The sequence below is a fragment of the Acartia tonsa genome, chromosome 14 (genome assembly GCF_053477335.1).
Source record: "Acartia tonsa isolate MP-2025a chromosome 14, ASM5347733v1, whole genome shotgun sequence".
Lineage (NCBI taxonomy): Eukaryota > Metazoa > Arthropoda > Copepoda > Calanoida > Acartiidae > Acartia > Acartia tonsa.
This window is the reverse complement of record NC_137273.1, coordinates 39,109,094-39,121,102: the sequence shown is the minus strand read 5'-3', so window position 1 is coordinate 39,121,102 and position 12,009 is coordinate 39,109,094. Positions and strand designations below refer to the sequence as shown.

At 38.5% G+C, this 12,009-nt stretch overlaps 1 protein-coding gene across 1 annotated transcript; it reads left to right on the top strand.

Moving 5' to 3' along the window:
- Nucleotides 1–1,819: 1,819 nt before the first annotated feature.
- On the top strand, nt 1,820–4,570 carry LOC145306049 (uncharacterized). Its single transcript, XM_080147979.1, has 3 exons — nt 1,820–3,596; nt 3,859–4,175; nt 4,432–4,570. The coding sequence occupies exons 1-3, from the start codon at nt 2,679–2,681 to the stop codon at nt 4,484–4,486; spliced, it is 1,290 nt and encodes a 429-aa protein (XP_080004105.1). The 5' UTR covers nt 1,820–2,678; the 3' UTR covers nt 4,487–4,570.
- Nucleotides 4,571–12,009: the final 7,439 nt, after the last annotated feature.

Sequence of the window (12,009 nt, the reverse complement as noted above, 5' to 3'; positions counted from 1 at the left end):
CATTATAAATGATATATAGGCTATATGAAGCGGCAGGGGCCGACAATGATGTACAGGCACGTTTATATACTCTTAACTGAGTGGTAGTAGAGGAGGACTCTACGTAAGGCGGTACAGGCCAGATAAGTTTCTCAATTGCGGTAGGCAGATTGTGAGACGGAACGGTACAAGTTTAGATTAAACCACGAGGGGTGGTTGTTGTCAAGCTGAGCGCGAAAGCAAGTAGTCATACACACACACACGCACACACACACTTACACTCGGACTACAGGGGCCGAGAGAAAGCTCGCTGTTTTACTTCATTCTTTATCTGACCATTGAACGAACAACATCTAAATACAAAAGTGAAAGAATAAAGAATAAAGGATAGTGAAACATAGGTTTATGCTACAAAGTCGCTTGTGATATTAATCATTTAAGTTTTTTCTAAAAATTTATTTTTTATAGCATTAGTTTCGCAATCCTTTATGAAACGATAATATTAAGTATATATGTAGAAGTGAATTAATCTTTTTAAATGAGAAAGTAAATTTAAGTTTCGAGAATGGTTTTTTATAAGGATAAAATATTTCAGTTTAGATAGTGGTATGTAAATCAGAATTACCTAAGATTCAAAATTAAGCACGTTTTCGTAAAAAATCGACAAACGAACGTTTTAATTGTACGAATAAGCGTTCAACTGTGAATTTTTATCGAAAATGTGCTTATTTAAGATTGACGAGCGAAAATTTGTTAAACGATTCGAATGAAAGCACGTAAGACAAAGAACTTATTCTGTTCCTATAAATTCTTTAAATTTACCATTCTCGAAACTTCTGGGTTACTTTAGATGGAACAGATTTACTCGTTCCGAGTCTTTCCGCGTTTTATTTCGATCGAGCTTTGGACAATATGACAAAATTGAGTAGGTACACGTTCCAAACGGATTTTTCTGGAATTCAAGCTATGAAATAATAATGTGAGGTTTTCATTGAAGTATCTAAACGAAAAAGAAAATTGGTATTTGTTGTGCAATATGGTGGAATTTCAAAAAATACATTAAACGTGTCTCTAGGAGCATTTTGGCAAGCGGCCCAGGTCGTTCGGAATAAAACGTGGAAAGACAAGGATAAAAAGTTAATATGAGAAGTCTAAAGTAACACAGTTTGAGAGATCTTAAGCGAATTATGTGAGAAAATTCGCTCGTAGTATTGAATAAAAAGTAGAAGGGCTGATATAGAAAGCCTGGAGAGCTAGCAGACAGAAAAAATTAAATTAACCTTAGTTGTCAGCTACGGCCGTTAGATGGCGGTAGAGAGACGTAGTATAGAGGAAGTACCTCTTGCGGCAGATTCGTGCATTATAAATGATATATAGGCTATATGAAGCGGCAGGGGCCGACAATGATGTACAGGCACGTTTATATACTCTTAACTGAGTGGTAGTAGAGGAGGACTCTACGTAAGGCGGTACAGGCCAGATAAGTTTCTCAATTGCGGTAGGCAGATTGTGAGACGGAACGGTACAAGTTTAGATTAAACCACGAGGGGTGGTTGTTGTCAAGCTGAGCGCGAAAGCAAGTAGTCATACACACACACACGCACACACACACTTACACTCGGACTACAGGGGCCGAGAGAAAGCTCGCTGTTTTACTTCATTCTTTATCTGACCATTGAACGAACAACATCTAAATACAAAAGTGAAAGAATAAAGAATAAAGGATAGTGAAACATAGGTTTATGCTACAAAGTCGCTTGTGATATTAATCATTTAAGTTTTTTCTAAAAATTTATTTTTCCCTCCCTCCCACTCCCTTAAATTTTTCATCAATATCTTTTAATTTTATAGCATTTTTTCTTTATATTTTTCTCTTTTCATAATTCACCGATTTTCTTATGCACGTGGTTTTTGATAGGGCAATAATAAATAGTTTTATGATTTAAATTTCGAATTGAATGCTATAAGACTTAACCTATAAAATTTTTATAAGGGTCATTTTTAATGTCGATTCGATTTATTTCTTTTAAATATTAATTTCCTACTCATAAGGCTTCGTTTATTTTATATTCGTTCATTCTAGATTTTTCGATTTATATTTTATATAAATTTTTCAGATTTTTTATCATAAGCCTTTTTGTTTCTATCTCATACGGCGCATATTTGCACATAAAATGGCCGACGGTGAGGATGAGATGCAGTTGCCACATTTGGGCGATATAGCCCAGGAATTGCCGGCGTTTGAGGAAGAAAACGGTTTCGAGCCTGTATCTCCAGGTATTATTTTAATTGACAGACCATTGGCTGTTAAGTTCAGAGTTTTTTATTTTAGTCACGTATCATGATATAGGCCTATGGTTATATACGTTACATCAATTTTATGCTTTTTTAAATTTTTCGACTCGTGCATACACTTGTTTAAGGCACAATAATATAGAAAGTAAAATATACTTTAGCAAAGTTGCAAATCTATCGACTAAATTCATGGATTTTCATGTTGGACATGTTTTGTTCAGCTTTAACCATTCAAAATAGCAGTTGCAATGTATAAATGAAAATCGATAATTGAAATAGTTTTTTATTTTTTAGCAGCGGACGTGGACGATGATCCCGCCGTTGATAGTGACGAAAGTGTCCATGATCAAGAGGATCAGATCGACGCCGCTCATGCGCAGTTCCATGAATCTCAACCAGCTCCTATGATGGATGAGATTGCAGAGGCGGATCGAATGAACGATGGAAACGGAAGAGATCCAGCGGATTTATTGGCCATGCTGGCTGATGATGCACCAATGGGAGCCAGACCGTTTCGGGCTTCCACACCTCTCATTCCAGCGGCTCAATCTTACATTCAACAAGAAAGGGCCAGATATGGTCAGCATGATCATATCAATAGAGTAGCACAGCAACACCCTCAGCATCTTCCACAATGCCGGCCTGGTCCAGTTCATTATCCATCTCAGAATCAGGCAATGAATTTTAGTAATGTAAATATAAATGCGGCACCATATATGGCAGGAGGCGCGGCAGCTAGGCCCCAACCGCAGCAAAACGGCGAACGCATACGCCATAGGTCGGAGGAACTACCCAGAGTGCCGACAAAATCAGCTCAACCTGTCATGCCTCCACGTGGTACGTGTCATGACCGAGGATCAACGGCTGACAGGCCTTTATCTGTCGATAATTCGGGTCAGGTACCAAACAGCGCTCTTATCGACGTAATTCGCATGCTAGTCAGCGATAGAAATCAGAAAAACCAGCAGAGCGCCAGTGCTTCTCAGCCATCGACCAGCAATGGTGTTGGCAGCGTCCAGCAACAACAAGTTCAGCAGCAGCAGAGGGCTGGCTTACAAGCAACTCAAGCGGCCAATTTTCAACAGGCTACGCCGTTTCCCCAGGGGTGGCAGATGGTCGCGTTGCCGAGCAGAAGACTCGTCGCAGGCGTGCCTACAAAAACAAAGCCGCCCAGTTTCTGCCTAGTACATTATGCCGTTACGCAACAAACCAGATTGGGAAAAATAACTGAGGTCAACGCGCAGAATTGCCGTGACTCCAGTTATTTGAGGTTGATGCAGAAGACTGGTCTCGATTTATTATCTGTCCAGAACAATATCGAGGTAACATTATTACAATTATACGATAAAAGAGTCTCGTTCGCATTTCTAGTCCTTACTCTCTTTTGCGGTTTCAATTTTTTAATTTCACAAATATTGTGGCAGTGAGACGTGTTTTTTATCTGTAATGCTGTAGATCTTAATAGGCACTAGAGCGGTTTACCTGAACAATGTAATATTTGAGGTCATTGTTGTATATCACCATATTTGATTTAAGTAACATTTAAGTGTTATAAAATTTGTTACGCTTTAAACTATATTTTAGGACGCAGTTCGCGAGCTTTACAACATGTATTTGCCCCCTGAGGCCCACGCCGCCGTGCATCGCAGCATGGAGTTCTCGCTTATGGCAATCGAGCTGCTCAAGTTCATGAGTCTCTACACGAGTTTGGCGTTTACAAACAGCCCCTCTGTGGTTGTCAAGTTTGCCTGCAACGACAACCGTGAAGTTCTGCAGGGTGAGAGGCTAACCAGATTAAATACCTTGCGCAAGGAGCACGAAGAAAGTGAGAAGCGCAGACGGGACAGAGAGCGGGAGGCTAGACCATCTGCGAAACGCTTCACTGGCACGTGCCACAATTGGTAAGCGACAAAAATTTTTAATATTTCTTATTTGCGGCCGTTTTGAGTTTGTTGTAATAATAGTTGGATCTCGATTTTGCGTGGGCAATCAATGGATATGCCAAATAAATAATCAAGGATGTTTTCTTTTCGAAAAATACATAGTTTAGTTTTTAAAAAAAAAAAAAAAAAATATATTCGCAATTTAGCTTACCATTTAGCAGAGAGTTTCTTAGTTGTTAAATTCAGCCAGTCTAATGTTTTATTATATTTTCAGCCAGAAACAAGGCCATAGAGCCTCTCAGTGCACAGCTCCTAAGAAAAAGGACTGAAGCGAGGCTTCGGGTTCCCCGGCCATAGCGGCATATCCATCCACCAAAGCCGAGGAGCTCCTTATTGACGATGTTATCGCCCCACTCGATAACGACAATTTAACTGACACAAATTCTATTGACTTTAACTCCAATGGTAATATTGAAAATGACGACAATACTTCTGTAAAAATTGTTACCAGTGACTTAGTCGTAAATTCTTTAAGTGACATTTCTGACCAAGATTTTGCGGCTTTTATTGACAAGGAAATTGACCGGTTGCAAGGACTTGGTTTTGGTCCAGTTGCAGGAGGGATCCATGATCCAAAGGCTCAATTATTTTATAAACAAATCTTAAACGCCAGTGATTCAGTTTTAGAACTATTAAGAGACGGTTATAAGCCGGACATAGTTACTCCTCTTCCTGAGGCGACAGATATCAGGAATAATATGAGCGCTTTACAAAACATTCAATTTGTTCAGGCAAAAACAGACAAATGGGTTAAGGAAAACATTGTTAGAAAAGTTGATTATAAACCTTATTTTGTCAACCCTTTGACGGTGGCGTCAAAATTGGATAGTGAGGGTAACGTGAAATTGCGACAGTGTCTAGATCTGTCGCGTACACTGAACGATTGTTTAAGAAAAGTCTCTATGAAAATGGAGGATATCTCCATGGTCCTTCCCAGAGTTACACCCGGCTGCTGGATGTCCGTGTTGGATATCTCAGCGATGTATTGCCATTTGGCATTACATCCAGAGTTCCGTGGTTTATTTGGTTTTGCGGTTGTCAACGCCTCCGGCACGCGGGAGTTCTATGAGTTTTTAACGCTGCCATTTGGCACAGGTTAGTTATTTTTATCATTTTCTAATTCTATCAATGGCATAAATTTTCGATACGCAAGTGCTAAAACGCATAAGGATAGCGATGTCTATTGTTTAATGAATGCAATATGAAATGTATTTGACAGCCTCATGCATGCTGAAAACCAAAAAACGAATGTATATTTTTTGTTTTTACATTTTGGTAGCGTTTTTCTTAAGAAACGATCGGGCGTCAAATTGAACTATACGTATTTATTCAAATTGATCCATAAGAATGCAATATTTTTTGTCAGGTCCAGCCACATACATAATGAATTCTCTGATAGTCCCCATACGAAGATTCTGCCACGCTCGAGGCATCGATTTATCGACATTTGTCGATGACTCGTTCAATTCAGCCTTGTCTAAGATTAAAGGATTGGCTAGCCTTAAGTTCATAAAATTTGTGTTCGAAAGCACAGGCTGGACGTTAAATTTATCGAAATGTGTCGGGCCTGCCACTTCTTTGTGTTACCTGGGTTTCAATTTAGACTCGATTTCCATGAGAATCAGTGCCCCTCTAATGAAGATAATAATTCTTACAAATGATATTAACGCTGCAATTTCAAAAGCTGATAAGGTTGGCGTAATACAGGCCAAAGAATTAGCACATATCCTTGGTGTATGTTGTCACCTTCTCCATTCTCATGGAAATATAATGAGAGTGGTGACTAGAGCATGTCAGCAGACACTCGGATTGACTGTTCAGGAGAAAGGATGGTCCGGGTCGTTAGTTATAAACGATAGAATGTTACAAGAATTTGAAATGTTGAAAGTTTATTTAATAAGGTGTGTACATTCGAGTTTTTTAGTTTTTGAAATATTTTCAAAATATAAAAAGAAAATTTTTTGCAAGTCCGACACAGTTGTGCATATATTTTTTCCCCGGCATCTTACGAATGTATTGTTTAGGCCTCGGTTAAGTTTTGACGTTCATTTAAATATGAGTTATACATTTGCAATATTCTTTGTTTTTATTTTAGTTTCAACGGACAACCTGTCAACAAGTGCAATGCTGTCATCAACATTATCCAACCTGCGAAGCAGGCAGTCTTGCTGGAAGCTGTAGATCCTCTAGACATCACGCAGATAGAGTCCATCATGGTCTCTGATTCGAGTGAATCTAGGGCTTATGTATTTGAAGCAGAACAACTTCGTTTTATAAAGGAGTTTCCCTTCGAATACGATGAAATGCAGCAGTCCAGTACACTGCGAGAGTTGTTGGCAGTTGTTAAAATGTTTGAACAGGAGTCCTTTCTCCAGCAAAATAAACACAAAACAGTGGTTTGGTGCACGGACAATCGCGGCTTAGTCAGCATTTTGAACCGCGGCTCTAGAGTAGAAATTCTACAGCGCCATGTGATAAATATCAAGCTAGTCCAGCTACAGTTTGACATTATTCTCTTGCCAGTATGGCAAAGGAGGAGCACGTTGTTGCTCAAAATTGCCGACGAGGGATCTAAAGTAAGTAACACCGACGAGTGGTCGGTAGCTCTCGAGGACTATAATTTAATATGTGAGAAATTTATGGTTATGCCGGATATCGATCTTATGGCCAGCGCGGCAAATAAAAAATGTTCGGCGTTTTATTCAAAGTTGCCGGATAAAACGGCATTAGGCACCGACTTTTTTATACAAGAATTAGATAATAAGCGCGTCATGTACATATGCCCTCCGGTCAAAGTTATAGTTCCAGCATTACATAAAATTTTAAGTATACCATCCGCCACTACCGTTTTTGTTATTCCCTTATGGCAGTCTGCTTGTTTTTGGTCGCAGTTTATTGAAGCCGGAAGGTTTAAGTCTTTCATAAAAAGAATTTTTGTGTTTAAGACCATTTTCACATCAGAAGCAGCAGATTGCATGTTTAAAGGAATATGTAATTTTTCTATGATCGCCTTTTTGATTAAAACCTGAGTTGTGCAATTATTAGTTAATAGAAATGTTCTATTTATTGGGCTACGATATTTCTTTGGCAAGATTTAGTAAATATACAGATAAGACTTTATTAGATCATATGGGGAGGTTATAATTCTATTTTCGTCATAACGAAAACATGTAATAAGATTTGAAGATAGTTCATTCGTCCCCAATAAAATGATATCATTTTCTATGCAGATATAATTATTTTAATTCATGTATACATCTGATTTGTAATCTAAAGTATTCAATAACCATTCAAGTCCAGAAATCACAGGATCGTGAGAAGCATTTTTATTTTCAAAATATTTACATACAATTTAGGCACATTATTCTAAATTCAGTTAGGTTGTTTGGACGAAATTAGATTATGTATGCTTATAAGAGAAACCCTGCTGGTTTCGGACTTTTTGGTTTTCACAAGTACTTGTATTATCCATTTATGTCCTTTTATGTATTTGTCAAACATTCGGTCTTTCCATGAAAGTGCAATTTGAAAATTATTCTAGTCTGTGATACGCTCTGAAAATTTAATATATATTTGTTGGCTGTTCAAGAAATGGGTTTTTACAATCTTAATATTTGGTCTTTTTTAGTTGATTCCGAATGGATTTCATATATGTGAACACTGATTTTTTACAAGTTAAACGAGTTTTTTTTTTCGGAAATTTGTTATTTGGATTCTCAATTTGTATACCCATTTCAGATTTTATATTAGAGGAATCCGCGGAAATCAGTATAAAATGGGTCGCGCCGGATTTGATCCAGCTTACCGAGTCAGAGGACAACAAAGACCTATGAGAGGCAAGTATAGTTGTCCAAATGATATAAAATCGGGTAGTAAAGGCAGAAATCGAATATTTTTTCGGCGTCAGGATTGGTAGTCTTTTAGTCTCAGATTTATGTTACAATAAACAAAGAAATTTGTTAATGTACAATGGGCGGTTTCGACACATATTTTTTCTTTTCATGGCTGCATGACTGTCTCTATAAGAGGTTTTTAATGCGTACGAAGTTTTGTTTTATTCAAACCTATGGTTAATTTAATCTATATTTTTAGTTGGAGAGGGTATTCCTGCTCGAATTTCACAGAGGCCAGCTCTGAGAATCATGAAAGCAGCGCGAGGTCTGAATTTGTCGCCAACAAAGAGTCGAGATGCCAAATTATACACGTCGTCCCGCGCCCAGTCTACCACGAGCGTGCATTCCCAAGTAGTGGAGGTATTTCTTGCCTACTTGCGCAAGAGGAATCTGCCTGCAACCACGTTCCAGGAGAGGGTGTTGCAGGACTTCATCCATTATCTGGAGGATATAAGGAAGCCTTACTCCTTCCTCAAACAGGTTTGTGGAAGTTTGAAGGCATGGTCATACATAATAGATCAGCCTGTTTCGGAATTTTCACAACGTGTGTCGCGGCTGTTGGAAGGAGCGGTGAGAAGGGCAGCAATGGAACGCGCCCCCGTCAGAAAAGCCACGCCCATTCCTAAGGGCGTTCTCACGGCAATCATGCGCAAGATAGTCTACGACTATGACTCCATCTGGGACATTCCGCTGCCATTTTTCCGAGCGACGGTGGCAATAATTTTGCAGTTCCACACATTCACTCGTCTCGCCGATCTTGACCAAGTGAGGGCTTGCCATATAAGCCAAGATCAAATCGACGGGGTGGAAGTTCTGCGAGTGATCTACCCCAAGAGGAAGAATGACCAAGAACATGAAGGTTGTACAAACCTGTTGGCATCAGAAGGCGGAGATATGTGCCCGGTGGCGCTGATTAAGAAGTACTATCGCAGATGTGGATTTCAGTTCATGGGGGAAGGGATACTGGATGAAAATTTCTTGTTCTGCAGATCTTCAACCATGTGGCTGCCAGGAGGTAGACAAATTGTAGCTGACGGCAGGTATCAACTCTCGCCACAGACTCTATTGAATGATATCACGCAGTTATGCCGTCAAGTAGGATATTTCGGCCCAGTGGGCAGAAAGTCCTGTAAAATGTCCGGGGTTTCCGCAGCGTGCGAAGCCGGCTTGTCGGACGAGGCGTTGAGGGATAAGGGGAAGTGGCGGTCGATTGAGATGTCCCGTATGTACCGACAGATGACGGAGCCATATCAAATGGCTTTGTCACGGTGCATTACAATGCAGGACGATCCACAAATAACGGATTTTGCGCGGAACTCCGGTCAACCAATTTATCGCGGGGCGCAAAATCCTAGGTCGACCTCCCATCCCCAAGTCTCGCGGCGTCCGTCCCCAAGCAGACATGAGGACATTATAACACAGCGGCCACAGGACAGGCCTTTGTCGGCAGCCCAAAGATTATTCCCATGCCAGCCGGTGATAAACGGCCACACAAATAGAGCTGGGCTTTTTCACAATATTGTGATAAATTCTCCGTTTACAGGAGGACAGCGAACGGCGAGATTCGTCGACGACGGCAGCGTCGACACACGTTTCACAAGAAACACTGACGCTTTTCGTTCTTGGTTTTAGCCAAACAAATAAGTTTTCCGTTAAGTATTAATTATTATTTTATGTAATATTCGACCTTATAGGTTATGTCCTTTGTGTTTTATCATGGTATTTCAAGGTTAGTCAAGATATTAAGGTTGTCATAAGATTTGGCGGCGGTTAACGATATAATTCTGTTTCGAATGACATAATTCGACCACATTCGAAGCGCGACATGCGTTGTCGGATATTTCATCGATAAGTTATCGGTTTTTTCAGTCTCAATTAACAATATTACCATGAAAGATACAAAGGGTTATATCCATTGAAAATTCATACTGTATTAAATCTAGTACCTGTTGTATTAGTCATGTCAGAAATCTGAAACTTATTCTATCCAAATCATGCTACAATTTATTTCTGATTTTTGGAAGTAATCCATATCTTAATGATAATAGGAATTTTACGAAAATTTTTTATGATATAACGTAAAACCAGTATTTAATCTATGAGCATTATTTTCAATCAGTAAGCGTTTCAAACAAGTTTTTTATACCAGTGCAAAACAATACAGTCATCACAGCCTCTTTATATATATCACAGTCATCCCAATACTTGTAATAATTTATTTATGTTTTTCATGTTCAAGAAAATTAATATAAGTGAAACAATAATAATGAGTTAGTCATTTATTTTATGAATTTTTTCATTAGTAAAATTTATAGATTTTTCTCGGGAAATAATTCAGCGTTTACACGACCAGCAGTTTGCGGGTCTCGGTTTCAATTTCAGCCATATTTGGAAAATATCTTAGACTAGGCTTATTCAGCAGCAACCTTGACCGTTTCTCGCTTGTAATCGACTGTGGGGAAAGCCGTTCACGCGCCCAATGACATATCATAAATATTCATGTTATAACGGCAGTTTTTTAAATCATTGCATTTATATTTTATTAGATTATTAAGATATTATTTCATCTCCGGCCGTTTATAGTTTCTGCTCAGATGAATTTACTTATTCTTTTCTCCCTGTAACTGAAAGTGGTTTTTTAGAAGATAATTATATGGTTGGTTGGTTAGGCCACGTGTGCCCGTGGTGGTTGACTGTTTGTTCGCCACAACTAGTTGTAGGGAACTAGTTTCATTTACTAAGTAGAGAGTTAGACATATACTGTTCACTAGTATAGAGTTAAAATGTCATTCGCCGCCAACGAGGAGTTATACAATGCTTTGCAAAGTCGTATGGATATAATAAAGGAGGAAATGCTTAGTAGAGCTACAAATACTGATGATATCGAGTTAAAAAGGGCACTGACCAGGTGCTTATACCACCATGGTTGGGTGGAGGCTAACCTGCGTCATTGTCGCCCCGTTGCTGAGAGGTCAGCTGCCGCGCAGGCTGCCGAGCTGTCTACTATGCTTCAAGATATCAATCGACACGAGGAGGAATATCGTGCCATCTAGATGTGTCACCACATGAGTTATTAACTAGTATCAAAAACATTTGATTATATTTCTAGTTTAATAAAGTTGTGAACCAGCCTTCCTAAAATAAATTGTTTATTTTTGTATCCAGAGTAGTCGAATGTGTGTCTGTAGATCTTAAAATGTTTTAACCGTGTGCGATTTTTTAGATAAATACTTTTTCATTTCGATCAGGAAAGTTTTTTTTTTTTTTTTTTTTTTTTTTTTTTTTTTTTTTTTTTTTTTTTTTTACCTAGGTAAATAAAATATATTAGTTTTGTCAATTTCAGCCATGTAATCGACTAAAACCTTCAAGGTTATTGCAATCGGACTCGTGATCTTTATGATTACAAGGTTCCACGGAATTTCAATTGGTTTTACACCAAGCAAGGTGCTGATGTTGTTTATCTAAGATCGTAATAATTCGACGTCCGCATATCGATTGATGTTTTTTCGTGTAATTATAAAAACCCATGAAAAACAAGATTCTTGAAGATTGGTAGTTTCATTTGAACACTCTGTTAAGAAGGTTGCGATACGATTCAGCCTATTTCCGAAGTTTAAATTTAGCAAATTTTGCGAATTTCTAGAATCAGAATGGAAAAGAAATCATAGAACATACGAATTCGTGCGGTATGTAAATCAGAATTATCTAAGATTCAAAATTAAGCACGTTTTCGTAAAAAATCGACAAACGAACGTTTTAATTGTACGAATAAGCGTTCAACTGTGAATTTTTATCGAAAATTTTCTATCGAAAATGTGCTTATTTAAGATTGACGAGCGAAAATTTGTTAAACGATTCGAATGAAAGCACGTAAGACAAAGAACTTATTCTGTTCCTAT

Coding starts and splice junctions, on each gene's coding strand:
- LOC145306049 (XM_080147979.1), top strand. CDS start 2,679: ATGATGGATGAGATTGCAGAGGCGGATCGAATGAACGATGGAAACGGA. Junction 3,597..3,858: donor CTGTCCAGAACAATATCGAG/GTAACATTATTA, acceptor ACTATATTTTAG/GACGCAGTTCGCGAGCTTTA. Junction 4,176..4,431: donor ACTGGCACGTGCCACAATTG/GTAAGCGACAAA, acceptor TTATATTTTCAG/CCAGAAACAAGGCCATAGAG.